The sequence below is a fragment of the Falco naumanni genome, chromosome 8, assembly GCF_017639655.2.
Source record: "Falco naumanni isolate bFalNau1 chromosome 8, bFalNau1.pat, whole genome shotgun sequence".
NCBI classification, from domain to species: Eukaryota; Metazoa; Chordata; class Aves; order Falconiformes; family Falconidae; genus Falco; species Falco naumanni.
The window spans coordinates 11440963-11460205 of NC_054061.1; the positions used below are offsets into that span (position 1 = coordinate 11440963).

The 19243-nt window shown below is 40.2% G+C and overlaps 2 protein-coding genes across 11 annotated transcripts in view; both read right to left on the reverse strand.

Moving 5' to 3' along the window:
• BNIP1 (BCL2 interacting protein 1) lies at window positions 1–4839 on the reverse strand. The gene is made up of 6 exons (XM_040604547.1): window positions 4705–4839; window positions 4467–4559; window positions 4250–4341; window positions 3689–3790; window positions 2759–2877; window positions 1–643 (listed from the first exon to the last, which is right to left on the reverse strand). The coding sequence occupies exons 1-6, from the start codon at window positions 4786–4788 to the stop codon at window positions 447–449; spliced, it is 687 nt and encodes a 228-aa protein (XP_040460481.1). The 5' UTR covers window positions 4789–4839; the 3' UTR covers window positions 1–446.
• Window positions 4840–5633: 794 nt separating this feature from the next.
• Window positions 5634–19243, reverse strand: part of CREBRF (CREB3 regulatory factor) — a 28942-nt gene continuing 15332 nt past the window's right edge. For 6 of the 10 annotated variants that reach the window (XM_040603268.1, XM_040603263.1, XM_040603270.1 and 3 more), the window contains 6 exons: window positions 18687–18788; window positions 14814–15008; window positions 12699–12888; window positions 12175–12248; window positions 11648–11770; window positions 5634–11414 (listed from right to left, as the gene is read on the reverse strand). In XM_040603268.1, coding sequence (XP_040459202.1) covers window positions 11299–11414; window positions 11648–11770; window positions 12175–12248; window positions 12699–12888; window positions 14814–15008; window positions 18687–18788 — 800 coding nt within the window. In that variant the 3' untranslated portion in view covers window positions 5634–11298. Of the gene's footprint in view, window positions 11415–11647; window positions 11771–12174; window positions 12249–12698; window positions 12889–14813; window positions 15009–15038; window positions 15419–18686; window positions 18789–19243 lie in introns of those variants that run through there. The other 4 variants (XM_040603266.1, XM_040603267.1, XM_040603271.1 and 1 more) reach the window with 4 other exon arrangements.

Genomic DNA, 19243 nt, shown 5'->3' on the forward strand with positions numbered 1-19243 from the left:
TAGATACAATAAATAGTTTATTAACGGAATGTATGTGAGTTTCTTTCATCCTTCCTCTTACTTTCGGCACCTTACACACAGGTATCAAAGCATCTTCCAGTCCATGCCAAGGACAAAAGTGAATTTCAAGGCAAAATGAAGGGAGGTTGAAAGTTAAGACTGGCACCTTTCAGCGCCTCCTTCCTCACGTGTTTGGTTCCCCAAACCTACAGGCAAATTGGTGTTTCTTCTTTCCATACCTTGCTCTACCTGCTTCTTCCCACCTCATGCTCATTTAAGCTCTTCTTAGGCAGGTCACATGCTCTGCGGGAACAGTATAAAGTCATGCCTGCTCTAATGCTCTTTCAGCTATTGCAATATCCCTTTACGATTTTATTTAAAAGCCCTACCATTATTACGCCATCTCTTTCTGATCTTTTGTAATAGTTCAGTTTAGCTTTGGAATTTTACAAAAATGGAAAGAGTCTTTTTTTCAAAATATAGAGCACCGTGGCTAGGAATAAGGCAAGGGCGAGAAAGATGAGCAGCTTGTCCGTCAGTTCCCTGCGATTGTACTTTGTTATGAGCTTTCGCCCCAACTGAATTGTCCCAGACATGGACTTAAATTCTTCATTTGCTTCCAGGATGGTTCGTGAAGAATTGGCTGAAATTAAGGGGAAGAAAAAATAGAAATCAGCTAGTTGTGCTTCAAAAACACATGACAAAGGCTACAAGCATGCAATATTTGGCAATACAGACAGTGCCTGGGAGATCCTTCTAGGTCAGACTGACTTATGGGTAAGACAAATGCAGACTGTTCTTGCAGAGGCTTTCACAACTCATTAGTCTTGACATGCTAAAGAAAAATACAAAGCAAAGCAAGAGTACTGAATGGCTTAAAGGCCCTACGTCCTGTTGCTGAATTTTTGATTTTCAGGTTACCAGATAAAAATCTAGTTCAGATTTTTTATGAACAAAGTCAGTGCTACCTGAGAGCTCGCTAGAAGCAGAGTGAAATAAGAATGGTGCTTGAACCACCGATTTAAGGGGGAGAAATCACCATCACTGTCAGCAGCACCTCTAACCAGCAGTAGGACAGGTCAGTATTTGAATATATTAAATGCACAACTGAAACTGTTCCCCCAAGCTAGAACCTGAATCGGTGTGATTCAGATGAGATTGCAGAAAGTGAAAAAGCAGCATGCAGCAGCAAGAGATCCTTAATTACTCAGCTCTAACAATTTAAACAGTTCTTAACAGTTATTTTTGGCAATCATAATTCTTTGGGGCTTTTTTCCTAATAAAAAACCCCAGAAAATCAACTAGGGAAAAAGTGCTTTGATTGGTCTCAACTAAAGATAGAATTTGAAGATATTCCAAAACAGTAAGATGGTACACCGGTTCCTTTCAACTTCTCTTTCCCTGTGAGACAACAAACAAGCAAACAAACAAATGCCCCAAGCTCCTCAGCCTTCCTCCTTTCAAATTACTGTACGAAAGCAAAAGCCCAGGAGTCCCCTTTTTCTTATATTACAGAACGCACACCCTGTACAGCAGTGAATGCGGGTAACACACTCTCTACTGAACTGACTGATTAAAGACAGGCCAAGCTCCAAGTGTGTTACAGAAACAAACATAGTAGAAACACATCCGTAATATTTTTCAAACCACTACATACCATCTTAAAGAAGCATTTTGATCCAAATGAAAATAGAAAACTTGTTTCACATTGTTAATGATGAAGTAGAGCTTCCCTGCTTCGTGGCTGCATTTATTCACTGCCTACTGGGAAAGGACTTCTCAGAAAAAAGGAAACTCTAACTACCAATTCAGAATTTGCAGCTGGGTTTTGTAAATGACCTTTGACGGTTTTTCCCTTGATGAACTCCAAGCGCTGTTCAGTCAGAAACAGGGTGAAAAAGCGTCTGTCAAACTGTCTTTTTAATGGGAGAAGAAACATGCTACTTTTACATGAACAAACCGTGCCCAGCTGCCATCCTCAGATAGGGGCAGAAAACAAGGAAGGCAAAAGCTGTGTTATTTATCCTCATCTTCAAACTGTTCTCTCTTCTGCCCAAAAGCACAGCTAGTAAGAGGCCCAGGCAACATAGATCCAACTTCTGAACGCTTCATGAATCAGCAGTTGTGACAGGTCACTTGATTTATTGTCTTAGGAGTCTAAGCCAAAGAACTGGGTGAAATCTTGGTTTCACAGTCCCTGATGCACTGCTGACAGAGCAAGTGACCTCGGGTTCAAGTCACTTGATCTCCCTCTCTCTTAGTCATCCCAGCTGGATGGAGACTGGGTGAAAACAGTCCTCCACCCACACTGTTCCCTCTGTGTATGGACCTGTACCCACGCTTTTATTTTCCCTACCGATACCAAATGCATGGCAGGACAGTAGCACAGAGTAACATCAAACACACCCTTAGCACGATGTGAACTCACATGGCTTTTACAACGGCTTTTATGTGAAACTAAAACAAAAGCTCCTCACCCTGCCCCCTTCTCCCTGCCCTCTTTTACTTTTCATTATCGTGAAACAGAAACTCCAACAAACAGGTCCATGCAATGTATACTATTATTTTCTATTTATGTCAAACTGTAAGAGGAGTTCTGCTGGATGGCCCTTCAATTATCATTGTAGTACGTTCTCCTACAGCAAAGCACATTTCCACTATGCTCCATGCCACGTCCGTTTGTGTCTCCCTACTCTAACAGAACTGACAAAAGATGCTTCAATCATCTAATCCATACCCAAAACCCAAACATCTGTACCTAGGGTTTGCACAGTCTCCTCACTCTGCTGGACTTGTTGTGACATCATCCTGCTAATGCCCATCAGACTCTCTGTGATGTTACTTGCACTCTCTGCCAGGCTTTCCTTTGTAGTCTTCCTGGAAATGAAAGGGAAAAAGTAAAGCAGGAAGGGATAAAATTATGTCTGCAGGTACTGTGGGGGAAATGCTGCTGCCAGAAAGCTTAGAACAGAGCTTGGCACCAAACACTTCTGCCACCGTACAAAAGACTCAACTATTTTTTACAGCATGAGAAATTCAGATTATCTTTACTAAACATTAAAAAAAAAACCAAAACCCCACGGAACATTAAAGTAATGAACCAAAACAACTGCTAGTGGCTCAGAATCTCACAGGGGCCCGTATTTCACAACTTACTCATCCATGACTGTACAACTTCAGTATGAGCTGGTATGGAAGCACTGATACCACTTTATTATCCTGGGTATCCCATTTGTTGCTTTCAATACAGGAACTGTGTACACTTACATCCAGATTTGCATGTGAGAACAGCTTCCATAGCGATCCACTACTTATAATATACTTATAACCCTGACTGGAATCAATGTAAAAGGTGGTCAGAAAAACTATGAAGGCTCACTTATCCCCTTTTTCGCTTAGACAAGCCAACACCAAGAAAACATGAAATGACCACAATCCTTAACAGTTTAAATCTTCACAAAAGGTAAATGCACTCATTAGAAACCATGTAGCCCAAGGTTCATTGCAGCTGTTATAAGGCTGCAAAGGGAAGGTGAGGGCCAGCAACAGATTTCCTTCCTGGCACCTTAGAAAAGCTACGTTCCAGATAAAATTAAATAACTTAAAACCATCACGTCGCTTCCATTCAAAACTAGTGAATATAGCATACGCTGCTTAAAGCTCAGATCACAGCGGGATGGTCTAATACCTGTGTCTTAAGGAGTCTCTTCCCTGCAGCAGCTGATCTTTCTCAGAGTTGTCGATAGCAATTTTGCAAGCTAGATTCGCCTTTCTCCAAGCTGCCTGATTGCTGAAATCACAAGAGGACAACGTTGTAACACGATGGGAACACCTTGCAAGCAAAAACTATTTTCACAGAGCAACCACCACTGAAACTGAGAACCCCAGTGATGCGTGGACTTTGTATCACACCACAGAACAACAAAACACTTGCTATCGTTTCTTCTCCTAAGTGTATAGCTTATGAGGCGAGGGAAGAAGAAAACTGTGCCAGCTGTGAAATGACAGACTCTCAAGCCACCTGCTTACAGGGTCAGCTCCTCAAAGGGTCGGACCATGGTGACAGTGTCAGGACAGGAGAGAGGAAAGCAGAAGGCGGCAGTCCTGCCCTTTTCATCCCTCATCTGCTCTTGGTCTTGGGCAACACAGCACCGTGTCAGTGCCAGGGCAGGCCCTGCTCGGCGCTGGGGGAGGCTGGATCACCTCAGGGTGCTGGGGGCCTGCAGGGAGCAGGGGCTGCCCGACCCACCTCAGCATTTGCTTCTTGTGGTTTTCCACCTCCCGCAGCAAGGCCTGCTTCTCCGACTCCTTATCCTGCTCCTTGGCCATCTGCTCCAGCTCCTGTGGTGCAAAGCCGCAACACGAAAATCCCATCAGGGCCTGGGGCCCAGCGGCGAGCCAGAAGCGGGCTGACGCCACAGCCCCCCCCGCCGGGCCGGCCCCCCGCCCCCGGCCCTCGGCCTCACCTGGATGCGGCCGCGGAGGTGGCGGAACTTCTCCTTCACGACGGCGTTGAGCTCCGTGAGGGCGCCGAGCGGCCCCGGGCAGTCCCGGATGTCCTGCAAGGCAGCGGCCCGGTCAGCGCGGCCCGCGCCGGGCACCCCCCCCGGGCACCGCACACACACCCCCGGGCACCCCCCGCAAAGCAGCGGCCGCCCCGCAGCCCCGGCAGGGGGGACCCGCCGCGGGGGCGGGCGGCGGTACCTGCACGGCCGCCTTGATCTCCAGGTCGAACTTGACGATCTCCTGGTGGCAGACCCGCACCGGCACGCCGCCGGCCGCCGCCATCTTGCGCGGGAAGGGGGAGGCCGCAGCTCCGCCGCCGGCCCGCGGGCGCCGCCTGTGGGCACCGAGGAGCGGGCAGGGGCGGGCGCCGCCCCGGGCCTTGTGCCGCCGCCGCGGGGCTGCGCTGAGGGGCCGGCGGGGGCCCGGTGCTGAGCACCGCGCGGCGCGTCCCTCCGCGCTGCCAGCCCCGTAGCCCTGCGGGTGGCGGGCGGCCCGTCAAGCACAAGGCGGCTGAGGGCCGGGGAGGGGCCCTGTGCCCTCCCGAGATAAAAACGGGCCCGAGGGAACAGCTGCGGGGCAGCCGGGAAAAGCAGGGGTGGCAGGGGGCCGCGCCAGCGCCAGCCCCCCCGGGACGCAGGGAACAGGCCGAGGCCCGTAGTAGGGCTGCCCAGGGGCGCAGGGGTCCCCCGAGAGCCTGGATCCCGGATCCCAGCGCATCCTCCCGGCCGTGCCGGCAAGCCCGGGGGCGGTGGGCTGCAGCCCAGCGGCTGCCGGTGGCCCCGCAGCGGTCAGCAGGAGCCGCGCGGAAAACCGAGCTGCTGCCGCACCCAGCCCCCATCCCTGCCGAAGGGGAGCTGCTGACGGTGCCAGGAGGGCGCTGACTGCAAGAGACGCTGCACCATCCACCGTCACCCCCCCAATGACTGGAGACGGTATTTCCTCCACAATTTTTATTTTAAATTACAAAGGATGTTGCATACATTGATGAATTTGTATCTGGATAGAAGTGCTAGGGACCGAGGGTGACAGAGTAAACAAAGTCAATAGTTTAATTGTGCCTCTCTTCAAAAAAATAAAAACTGCACAACTATTAACCAACATTAAACATTGCAATTCTTAACAGATCATGCTTTTAACAAGGTAAATTTATTTTCTAACAGAGACAAGACTTTCAGTAAGTTTTGCTGAGCTCCAGTTGGAAGTTGATTATAGAATATCAAGGACAGCATTACAATCATGACCCCAAGCGTAGGCAGAACAGGATGCCATGTTTTGTTTAAAATGCCTTTTTTTTTTCTGGTGTTTTTTTTTTTTTTTTTTTTTCCCCATCAATCACCTACATCCGCATGTGCCATCAGCCTCAAGAGTTTACCCGGCAACAAATACTGAGCAGTAAGTTTTCCTTGGGTGTAATATTCTGCAAGGATAGATGATTCAAATCAGAATGTATAAATATCCACCATAATAAAAAAACTTAAGAAAATTAAAGTGCTGCTACTAGGTTCTGTTCCTTAATCAGAAGATTTTGATAGGGTGGGATGGATGTGCTTTTGCCAATGCCAAATCCAGTCCAAAGTTTTCCTTACAGTAGCTAGTGAACTCGGCCAAATTTGATTTACTCAGATATCAGACTACAAAATATTCTTCACTCAAGAAAATCTCAGAACACTGATGTTATCTCAAAAGTTTTGTGGTTTTTTTTTTTTTATGGAGAAAAAAGAAGCAGCGTGGCTTGAGATAGCTCTGGCTCCACCTTTAGCTCCACAGCTCATTAGAAAGACAATAAATGCATAGTCAGTATTTGCTCCTGTGGAAGTTCATGAGTGTAAGAGGCTGAGGATTACAATTCAGTGCACACATACACCTTCTTATCATGTTAGAAGCACTGGGGGAGAAAACATGGCATATTGTGAAATGTAAGTTGTAGAAAGATAGAGACATTTTTGTATGCTGCAAGGAAGATATAACCTAAAAGTGCCATCTTTCACTAATGACATTTAAGAATCCCAATTTATTATATTGGGAGATAGTCAAGAGTGGTGTTTTCTCAACATACTAATGCCCTTAATACAGTTACAAGAAGAATCAGTCACTGAAGCAGTAACTGTTTGAAATGTACTTCACACGATCCCTGGGGTAAACAAAATAAACCTCAGCTGTGTGCAAGGCTGTGTCAATAAGCCAAGACCACACCTAGCAGCACACTTAACTAGATGATTTCAACCGAAGCCTCCAACTTAAAAAGAAAATAAAATCATGATTAGACACATTCTTGAAATTCAGGTCTCAAGGCCAAAGACAGATCCTAACATTCACGGTTCATAACTGGGTTATGCCTCAACAGAATTTCAGGAAGACTAGCAAGCACGTTTGAGGAACAGAATTGCTTTTGCTGTTTCTGCTGAAGACAACTTGTATACAACCCTTTGAAATTCTCCTGATAAAGCCTTTACAGCTTTAAAAAAATAGCTATGTCTAAATGATTTATGGAAAAGAAAAGCACATCCAGTCTTTACATTTTGTAAATAAGCTAACCATTTTATTAACAAAGGCAAATGTCAGATAAATATTAGTGGGGCATCTTTTAAAAATAAAATCAAAACTGACACCACTACTTCAGAAGCATCTGGTTGCTTTTAGGTTAGTTAAAGACCCTTCTTGTTTGCTTTTTTTTTTTTAAAAAAAACAAAACAAAACCAAACAAAAACCCAACAAAACCCAAACCTTTTTCCTGGCCCTCTCCATATGGAAAAAAAGTCTGTCTATAAAGAATTAGGAACTGAATGCAGCTGAGCCTGACTCTCACATCAGCTTTACAGCAATGCAACTTCATTAAATCACAATGACTTCAACTGGTATGATAAGAAAATCCAGCCCATCCACACGTAAACATAGCTTTAGTAGTAAGTCTCTCTCATCCAAAAAAAGTACTCACCAAGTATCAGAAAATGTGTTCAATAAACCATGAAAGGAAGCGTTAGCAAAAGGGGTTTAGGGCTAAAAAACACCCTTCATGAGCACCCCCACGTTTTACAAGGCCATTCAAAAACTAGTCTTCCATATAAATACAAAAGGACTACTACTGAGAGAAACTGAAATCAGATCTATCCAGACTTTCTTCAGGACACTTTTTATCAGTTCTGATTCCATTTCAGAAGGGTTAGGTTTGAAGAGTTCAGAGGGAATGAAAAACATTTAGTTCTAGATGTACAAGTAAGGCACAATATAAAGCCACATCATCATCTGTCATGAAGGAAGTAGGAAAGGACGAGAATCATACATGGTACAGTAGAACAAGCGGTCCATCAATTCAGACTGTGGCACCTAAGTTCAGACTGACGAGATCTCAACAAGAGCAGTTATGACAGCATGCTTTTAATATGGAAACAAATTCTAGAGAATCCAGTGTATCAGAAAAAGGAAGAGCTTTTGTTTGTATTAAATCAAAAATATATAATTGTTTTTGGATATAGGATTAAAAGTGAATATTCACAATGCCTACACTCAAAAACAAACAAAAAAATCCAGGACTTCATTAAGATCCACATACCATGTATGAACACTGAAAATCTTTAGAAAATGGTATTCTCTAAAGATCATCCAAAAATGCATGCCACAATTGCCAAAAAACAGAACATGTACATTTGTTGGTTTTTATACCCTTATAAGATTTTTGTTTGTGATAAGTATACACTAAATGTATATATTTTAATGACACTAGAGGAAGCAGATTGTTACTGGCATTAAAGTACAACCATTTCTAGACGGTTTAAATGCCACAGAGTCCCCTGGTTAAAATGTAAAGCTGCACAGCTTGCCTATGTCACCTTTATGATAAAGTTAAACCAGCAAAAGGTCTTATCTTTACTCTACATTTTACTGCCAGGTTTTATTTGTATCAAGTATCGCTGCAGCATTCTGACCAGCCCAGAGTTAGCAGCAAGTGGCAGGAATCATATAAAACGCAGTTTCTTTTTTTTTCTTTTTTTTTTTTTAAACAAAGTGCTTGTCTAAGATATACATACATATAAATAGTTACAAAATAAAGTGTCGACATTAAAAAGCTCAACTATTTAAAAGCTTTAACTTAAAATAATACACAGAAAACACTGAAATGCAAGGGTATGGAATTCACTAAAGATTCAAAGTCTACTTTGAAATGCTAGACCAAAATCATATTCTGGTTTTCAGACAAAAATAAAAAGCTATAAAGTTATATTTGCCCAGTATTTCTGAGCAGTACAAAGGGGGCTTTTTAATACCTTGTCAGTTTAATTTGTCACAGCTTTTACCCGATTGCAAAACTGCTCTCTTAATGTTTAGAAGTGCTGCCTTGTCTACAGAGTTTGGATATAGCATAAGGACCGCCTGTATCTGAGCAGCACGGTAACACCATTCATCCGAAAGGAACAGTATTCAAATCTTGGTACAGACATGGCCTTAACTTCACAAGAGACATTCTTTGTCGGGTTTTATGGGCCGTATGCATCTCCAGAATAACTGCAACACCGGCAATAATTACAACAGGAATACATCTGACCCACTGTGTAAAGCAGCAGCCAACTCTCGCCTCACCCTAACAACAAAACCACCTGAAACAAGAACACCCACATTCCACTCAGATTTTGCAAGTCTTAAGTGGATTTACAAAGTTTTGCCTAAATTGCCCTGGGTATTTGTTCAGTCTCTTGTAGGAAAGACTTTCCGTACAGCTCAGTAGTGGTATTTTGGCCTCCTCCTCCCTTTTGAGTCTTCCAAAATATTTAGATACAAAGTAAGCTGTGTGCACACTCACAAGTATGTGGCAGGACTGCCACCTCCATCAGCCACTCTTACTGCACTATTACCGATTCAGCCTTTTTTTTTTTTATAGTACAAGCTTGGATATAAAAATAATCTACTTACAAACAAAAAGGAATCACAGTACAAACAAACTTAGACAAACTAGAAATGGAGAAGTCCCCCAAAGGGAGTGGGGAGAAAGCCTTCATGGACTTTTGCATTTTTTTTTCAGCAGCTACATTTGAAAATATTTGGTATTCCTATTTTCAGTAAACAGTGTTTTGTCATCTTTAAATAGGGAGAGAAAGAACAGGGAGGAAAAGGGGGTGGGGGTCCATGAAACCAGAGAATGATCTTGCCTTGAGATAAAAGACTTTCTCATCAAAGGCTAAAGCTTTTAATCTGTACGTTAACACTGACTACAAAGCCAACTCTTATTAGCAGAAGAGCAAATAAGAACTGTGGGTTAATATTCCTCAATCATAGAAACTACTGAATTAACAAGAATAAGTCACATATAAGTTTGAAGAAGCTAGTTTCGAAATACCTGTACAAAAATATAAAAGTCTATAAATTTTTTTTTTGTTTGTTTGAAGCCTGTGTTGATCCTTGGAAACATCACATGCATAATAATACATCAACTGGAAAAGTGGCAACTAAGGAATTAGATATTTGTAGCTCTTTTTTCTCTTTACATATATACACATTACAATAAAAATAATTTTATTTTGGTTGTTTGGTGGAAGTATACTACAACAAGCTAAATATTTTTTTAAATTCTCAAAGTTGAAAACTATTTTACCAATAGCTTACTAAAATCCAAATATATTAAAATCTCCTACAGTAAGTGCAGAGAAAAAAGATTTAAAGACTCCGAGACGGCCACCAACTTATCTACCATGGAAGCGAACTACAAGAACAGCAAAATAATATTGTTACGTATGAATGCTCCTTCTGTAGATAATTGGACCCAAACAAAAAAATTCACAGTTCAGTAAGATCCCTAACCCTGACCTTTAATTTTTTTTCTTTTTTTCGTTTGTTTTTACATTCAGTACAGTATCATATAAGCTGTGCAAAACTTTACTTAGACTGGCAGTTCGCCATATCAGTTGCATTTGTCTTTGGTACAAAAATAAACAATCGCATTAATGTGCAAGTATTTGTTTTCTTCCGGCCAAAGTACCGAAATTTAGTTTTCTAGAGCCATCTTTTATACAATACATAGACTCTGTGGCATATATCTACATTTTCAACATATTCCTATATACATTCAAAAAATTTAAGAGCTGGAACAAATACATTAAAACCTATAATCATACCATCTATACATCTTGGTTTTTCCCCTCAGGGTTTTCTTCATACAAAACTTTACCAGCTTATACTGATAGCTCTCCCCCCAAAATACAAGGCACAAAGAATATACTTTTTTTTCTCTTGCTTGCACAGACATTTAAATACTATATTAAGCTCAGAAAATTAAAAGTTTTATATGGCACACTAGCTCTAATGCCACGTGTGCTATGTACAAGTTAATGGTTGCAAAGAAAGCTTACTGTTTTTTAAGAACCAAAGAAAATCCAAATACTAAAAAACCCCAAAACAAAACAACAAAAAACTCCCTAAACTGACAGCTTCCTCTTATTTTACTTGGAGCATAAACCTGTCACAATGTCTGGCATATGCTACAAATTTTTACTAGCAAACCCATGTTTTTGCTTCTAAAACAAAAGTAATATATTCTGGTCCTACATAACTTAATTTTAAAAGAATTCTCATCTCTGTTTTAAGCTTAAAGCAGCTTTGAAACTATCTGGTTTATGGTCCAAAAATGCTATTAAGCATTTTATATCACACTTTGAATTATTACATTGTTATTTAAAAACAATGGAACCTAACTGTAAGTGTTTAGGTAATGCTAAACTGACATGCAGACCAGAATGCAATTTACAATGAAGTACTTGACAACACAGGTAGAATCTGAATGATGAGAATAGCTGAACTCATATCTTAAACTTTTGACATTGGTATTCGTAGCCCTACAAGGCCACCGGTGGGGTCTCCTTCTGCAGTCCTCTCTAAAACTTGATTCACAAATTCTGATGTCTGTCCAGCTACAGGTAGCCCTAAAAGGGAGGGTAAGAAAACATCCTGTAAGGTTACTATTCACTGCACGTATTTGTATGTTCCTGTAAGTAATACAAAGCCAATGAACACTAGTTAGTAGCCAACAAAAAGGCACAGGTAACTGAAATCAGGAAGTGCTTCTTTCTTTTCTCTATTCCAGACATTATTTGCAGTCTAACATAGATTGTATGTCTCTTCACGTGCACGCAAGTATGTTAAGTTTACTGCTTACCAAGAGTGTCTTTAATAAGTATGTTCAACTTTTGTTCCATGTTGATTCCTCTATCATCTTTAGGTACCTGCACCCGATTAACTATTTCTTGTTTAATGGAGTTGATCACAAAGAGTAAATTATCTGCAAAGAGAAAAAGCTGGTTTAGATCTACAGCACATTCCCTCTGGAGCAAGAGATCCACAGTTGTCCACACACTGTAATCTGTTAAGTGTCAAAGGTGTCACATCACACTTACTGTAAAATTAAGATGTACTACTTTACATCTGTAAACATATTTTCACAACTATTTACATTACTTGGATACATTTGCATAATTTACATCTGTAAAGTAGCTCAACACTCTAGGTAATCCAATCTACATACACTTTATGGAGTGCACTGATTTTGTATTAACAAAACCGTTAGGTTTGTACCAACCCTGCTTTCTGTATAAACTGTCAGGTATGACCCAGGTTACACAACGGTGCAAAACACAGACTTGTCTGAACAAAAAGAAAAATTAAGATGTGAAGAGTTGTATTTACCATATTCCGTGTTGAGACCCCAGAGTTTTACTTTATTGGCTTCATACTGGGCTTTCTTTTTTAGTCTACAAGCCCTATAGTAAGAAGAGGGGAAGAATTAGAACACTAACAAAAATTCCAGAATCCTAAGACCATCTGTCTGTTTGCCACACAAACTTACCAACCAATACTCCCAGAGCTGTGATGTACAAAATCATTTCTTTACTGACTCACCTCCACTGAAAGCACTCTGCTACCTGTATTTGCTTACCATTTCACACTTGTGGATTTTATCACTGTATCAATCATTTGCCCTGCAGCTAAGTAAACCAGCCTCCAGTGGAAATACATCGTTATCTAGGGAATGGGCAAACTACATCTCCAAACTGCCAGTTGCCCTGCTTTTTGATAAAACTGGTAATTAGCCCACTGCAGGAACTGCCATGATGAAGCAGGATCTCTTGAGGCAAAGATTAGTTAGCTCTTAATTGTACAGTTGTAGTAATAAACGTTTATTAATCCTTGTAGCGTTATCTAATATTTACCTGGAAGCCAGCTTGTTCTTTTCTTTTCTTGACCTCGGTCTGGCAGTTAAGGGAAGTTCACTGACTGGTGTCAGGTCACTGATCACCTTATTCAGCTTCCTCAATTCATTACCAATCTGTAGCAGTTTTCTGGGGTTGGGAGTCAGGTCTTCTACGTCAGTCCTCCGTGACTTCTTTGCTGCATATTTTCCTGTTTGAAATATGCAGAAAATTGGGTTGGGAAGTGACACAATATGTACATAAAGCTGTGAAAAAACATTCTTAAATATGTATTTTTTTGGGTGCAGTTTAAGTTCCTTTGTTCATTACAAGAGAATGGACTGGAATCATGTGATCCCTACGGCCTTTCACAATAGCAAGAGAGTTTCCAGACAAACTGCTTTGTACAATTCATATGATATCCAGATCAGATAAGAGCAAATACTGCTGGCCAGGCTACTGGATGTGAAAGACAGTATACACACAACTGTGCTAAAAAACGTACGTCACAAGTTCAAACCCTGTTGTTTTGCCCCAGCTGTAACTTGCTAACTCATGTGTTCAACCAATAGATGCTCATGCACACACAGGTTGATTGAATTCCTAATTAATATTATTGCTAAAGTTCTGTATTAATAGGAAGTGTTGAGGCCTCATACTGAAACAATCTTCAGTGACACTGAGCTTAAATGATCCACATAAAGGCGAGTTAACCCCTTTTATATGTATTTGAAGCTATTTAGGGCCAGATTTTCCTGAAGAGATATACATATTCCAAGACAAAATCTATGCTCCTTAAGATTCTCTGCCCCTTGCCATGTGTCTTTTTCTAGATTTCTGTTAAAAATTCCAGTTGTTACAGACACTTGCATGAAAATGTTAGTAAAACTAACAAAACCAGCTACAGAAATATTTATTAGAGAGCTGATAATTTAGCATGATTTATCTGAGGTAGTAGATGGCCTTGGTAACGTGTATGTATATGAAAATAAAAAACTCCTGCATGTGTTATATACTGTAGCTTCTGGATGTTAAGTAGTGTTTGATCCTTCAAATCCCTTGCATACGCACCTGACTTAAAGGTCACTTGCACCTCCAAGTGTCTGGTGGGACTGAGTCCTCAAGGCACGTTTGGTGGTTGTTTAACAACAAGTATAGATATAAGCCTTCATAAGAAGGAGCAGTGATAGGGACTTTAGATAGGGACAAGATAAACCTGCATAGAAAACCTAAGCAGATTAAAATAATATTTTCTTCCCTGAATAAATCTACAAGCAACAACAACAAAAATATCTTTTGGTTTAACAGAAGGTAAACTGCCATGTTAAGAACAGTAATTTTCAACTGTGAGGGAACATTAACATTACAACCAGGGAAGCTGGTTTCCATTTTCTCCTTCAAAGCCAAAATCAAATGGAGCAGCCTACCAAAAGAGGTCCTGCGACAAGAAAACAAACATTACTCCTAAGGGTGGTTTGTTCTGGGTGATGTTAGTCATGTCTGCGGTACAGCAAATTCCTAATCAAAAAATTACGGGAATAAAACACAGTTGTTAGACCAATTGGTTTATGTTTCCAAGAAGGTATTTTAAAGAAATGGTCTATTCACAGAAGAGTAACTGCTTCACTGTGCTGCATTCACACAGGTGGGAGAAACAAGTAGGGAGGAGCAGAAAGAGACAGTTACGCCTTATTGCTTGTCCTTTAGTTCATACTGCAGTTAACATGAACTTTGCATCTCAGATCACTTCCAGCTTGCTTCTAACACAAGCAAGACTGAAACCCAACAGCTAGCAGGACCAATACCAGCCAAGCGACCCATCCAATGTGTTTACAGTATCACACTGAGAAAATTTCAAACTCTTGGGGTTTCCACTGAAAGCCCTTGGAAGTTACAATTCTCAATTCATCCACCTTCCTCTGGAAGAAACCACACTGAAAGTTACTACTGTATATTCACTGTGCCTTCCTTGGACACTGTGCAGAAGTCTGCTAATTGAGCAACAGACTTACAGTGTTTTAATGATTTATTTTCATGGCCAAAACACAACTTCTCAGCACTTGCAAGTATGGGAGTTTGGCTACTGAAGGTGTCAGAATGAAAGACGTTCACTTGTAATTAGGACTCTCTTCTTACCATGATGGAGACCATTCTTCTGATACATGTTACTTGGTAACGTATCCCGATTCCACTCAGATGGCCTCAGCATTCTTTCTTGTTGTGATGGTGTTAATTGCTCGCTGTACTCCCAGAAGTATCTTCGCTTGCCTCTTTTCCGAGAGGATATTGCAGTCATTTCTTTTAAATCCTCCACAGAATCATTTTCATACCCTAAAAGGATGCATTGCATTGTTTATATAATATTGACAAAACTGTTTCTAGCCCTTTAACAGTGGACTGAGTAGTCAAGTTATAAGCAAAACCATAGTCAAGGCCTGTTTTACATTATCTAATAGACTTGGTTTTCAGTGTCAACTACTACTGGCTACTTGCCTTAAATCCAGGGATGGACATTAAGCCAGTGATGGTGCTTCATTAGTTGAAAAGAGACAGATGATTTGTGCACTGAAAGCCCATTTATGTTCTCTGGCCCCCTAAGCTCTGTTGCTTTTCTCCCCCCACAATCACACCACTGCCGGGTACAGACAACAGCTGCTGAAGCATGTTCTTCCATCCTTACAATTTTCTCCATGACTGTGCAGGAACATAATCCTAACTCGCCTCCACATTTTCATTAATCTCTAATCAAAAAGCATGGAAAGAGGAGCATATAATGAAGATGGATTAGCGAAAGACTAACAAAGAAAGCAAAATATGGAATATTCCGAGTTGGAGAGGACCCATTAGGATCACTGAGTCCAACTCCTGCTCCTTTTTGAGTTTGAAATCCTTTGGGAAATAAATCAAACCTCCCCTCTCTATTAGATTCAAGGAAAGGGGCTCTGTTATCAGGACAATGACCTAAAGCCCATAAGAAAAGACCATCTAAATTGAAGGGATATGGACACAAGCTGTTCAACCTCTTCCTCACCTCTTTTGTGGGATGAAGAAAAATCCACAGTAAAACTATACAGTATTTTACAGGTATATTATGACGCACTTGATAAGATGAACTGTTCATGAAGTACAAGGAAACTGTAATGCCATCACCTACATAGCATAAATATTTATAGAGTAATTATGTAAACACAAACCACAGTTTTTAAAATCTTATGTATGCTTCAGAAAATAAGACAACCTATACTAAGGTTAAAAAACCCCAGACAACTGCATTGCCTTTTGTAGTAAAATGCCATGTAATAATTTACACTTACTTATAAAAAGAATGTATTTCAAAACACCACATACACTGATGAAGCTAAAAGAAAAGCCAACCACCAAATGGACCATATACTTAACAAGCCTTGACCCCACATGCCTGAGCTCTGCTTCATCTTTTAACAGTAGCACAAAAACACTTCCTTCTTTTTAAAACAGTCCAGTAAATCAGTCTGTTTGCACTTGAAAAACCAGTTGAAAGAGGAAAATCAGACTTTCTTGCTTTGGTCTGACTCTCACCTCATCACCCAAAATATGAATAAGTTAGGTGTGCAGAAGGATGAAATCAGTTTTAAAGTTCTGTTTCTAGTCATCTTGTCAACTCATTTACTTTGATTCTCTAGTTCATTAAAAAGACAGCATTTTAAAGGCAAATCAAACAATGAAGCATGTTTTATAAAACATTTTCTCTTATATAGCCAAAATTATTATGACAATTTACATTTCAAATACCATAAATATTTTTTACTTCCATTTTACACAAATGCTGTTTGACATAAGTATCAAAATACTATATGTTAAAAACCTCACTTACTTTCCACTTGAGAAAACATGTCAAGCTATGCAACTCATTATATAGATATGTATAAATTTAGCCCATCTCCATGATAACACAGAATTAAGCCAACCAATGAAAACAAATCTCTTTAAGAGCTGACATGTACAAATGTACAGGGTTAAAATCAAGACTTCCTGTTTGCTTATTTAAACTATAATTAAGTTAGCAACTTAAATTATGTTGACTTAATGCATCCTGCCTTGCAACGCTAACACTGACCTGCTATCATTTTAAAGTTACATAGAATAATCTAGCGCACAATGTCTTAACCTAGTCCATAACATCTAGGAGCCCAACGCGTCTGTTTAGCTTTTCTGCGCTGTATTCATCCTCCTTGAACTCTCCTCTTAGCAAAGATCATATCGCAGTCTCACTTTCTTTGGCAGGCTTCTAAAAAGTCTGAAAGGGTTCTTATATTCACCTGTCAAGCCCTGCACAAGTTCCTCCTGAAAATCTTTGTTCACATCTCTTACTATGGTTTTAGATTTAAATTCACCGTGGTTAAATTCAGTAAAAGAGAACAGGAACAGGACAGACATGACCTTTGCATCCTACCAGATTAAAAAAACCAGAAAAAAACCTTTCCCTACCATTAAGTCATACTGACTTCTGTCAAACTGTTTATAAAGAGTCTTCTTCCCCCAGCTGATGGTCCAGGTGCTCAGAATGGATGCAACGCAAATTTGTTAAACAATCTCCATGTCTCTACAAGCACTTTTCCCTTTCAGCTATTTCTTCTCAAGCTGCTACTGAAAACTGAATCAGTTGTTGCATCTCCCATTTCTGGAATCTCTAGTAGTCACTACTCGATGGGAGAAATAGTAATTTCCAAATATTTCTATTAAAAGAGATAGATAAAATACACCAGTAATGGCAAAAAAAGTTTAAGTGCGAGAAAGGTCTGGGCTGATAATTCCCATAATAAATTACCTTTGCAATTGGTATTTGACCAAGTAACTATTTGACTAAAACTGCTAAACCTGTACCATGGTGACAGTAAAAATGTTGTTGATAGCCAGTCACATTTTTAGATATTTCTGCAAGTTCCTGAAGTTCGCTATATCTAATTATTTCCTCAGACAACACTACGGCTTCAAGGAAGTATTTCATGCACTCCAAAACCCATACATGAAGAACAAACAAAAGCAAACTGTATAAAATACATCAGAGGGCCAGCAATAACTGATAATTTTTTGTCCTTTCAGTAAATTACATCTTCACTCTAAATTTATCAAACTGATTTTGCTTTTAGTACTATGGAAAGTTAAATCTTCCCATGCCATGCCTGTTTTTAGAAACTTTATGCCTAGTATTTATCTTTATTCTAAAGGCAAAAAAGCAACACAAAGTACAAGACGGACATAATTAAAATACCTGGAGACATCACCTTCTAATAAAATCAAAACATATCATGAAACATAGTATCACCATACTTGAGGTGAATGGCTTCATTCACTTCAAGTTGTAGAAAGGTACAAGTGCGTCAGTTACTGTACCGCACAATGTAGTTGTATTTAGAAGGCGAGAGCAATTGCTTGTCAGTACAATTTGAACAAATGGCAAACAGTTAATGTAATTCCACCAACGGAAATCCCAGAATTTTAATACGACACCCCTTTTTCAAGGGTACTAGGCTTTTTCTGTGCAACATGCCTCCGTGGGCTGCAAGGCACTGTGCAGTACAGCAATCATTGCAGAGCTGTAATAGCTACTCAAAGCCCCCAAAAGTAGAGGGACCTCCATTCAGAAGAAGGGAGGAAGAGAATTTTAAAATGCTAATAAAAATGTGTTATGTACATGTAAAAGTAACATAAAGGGCATAATGCTTGACAAGTTTAATGTCAACTCAGGAAATCCACTTAAAAAAATAATCTAATCTGAGAGTTCATTATGACAAACACTGACAAGCTTTAGGGAAGCTGCTGTTTTTAAAAAGGCAAAATTTCAGCTGCTTTCCCCCTTGAAGTTACATTACTGCCAAATGTCTGAATACCTTAATTCTTATACTCTATTACAAAGCATTTATAAAATGTGAATATTTTAATACTTTCTACAATGAGACTAATAGTTGGTTACAGTCCTGTCCCTTTCACTTCAGATTTTAGTTTTACACAATGTTACCGCTTCGTTACCTTCTAGGTGAAGGTTAGTTCTTATTTCTGTTGTTAGGGCTCCATTTCTACATGCAGAAGAGAGGAATTCAGTATCCTTTGAAGACCCACTAAGTGTTACTGCTGAAAACCACCAAGAAACGGTTTGATTAGTTTCAGTGGTAGGTATTCTTCGGATTCTGTGGAAAACTATACCTACAGTAGGACTTGAGTAATTTCACTCAGGCTACGATTTCATACCAGCTGTCAAGAGCTACAGCCCTGATAAATCCAAAGCAGCAACCTACTGAAACACTAGAAAGCTCTGCACATCCTATCATCAAGCCACAAAAAAAAAAAAAAAGACAACTGCAGGTAGTTGCTCTACAACCTTAGGCTACAAGCTAGGTTTCCTGTATTCTCTCATTATTTTTGTTGCATGACCACAGTTTATGCAGTTTTGCTTGAAACAGGGCAATAAAGACCTTGTATAGTTTTCATTAATTACATTTTGCAAAGCACTTAGAAAATCTGGGATGAAAGTTTGTAAGTTAAGATGAGTGTTGCTCATCTGTAACTATAAAGCATTCAAAAGCATT

What these genes read in the sequence shown, in the direction of transcription:
- BNIP1 (XM_040604547.1), bottom strand. Translation starts at nt 4,788, where the DNA reads ATGGCGGCGGCCGGCGGCGTGCCGGTGCGGGTCTGCCACCAGGAGATC. An exon ending in ACCTCCGCGGCCGCATCCAG is followed by an intron (nt 4,342 to 4,466) that starts GTGAGGCCGAGG and finishes TTTGCACCACAG; the next exon opens with GAGCTGGAGCAGATGGCCAA. An exon ending in AGAGACTCCTTAAGACACAG is followed by an intron (nt 2,878 to 3,688) that starts GTATTAGACCAT and finishes TTTCATTTCCAG; the next exon opens with GAAGACTACAAAGGAAAGCC.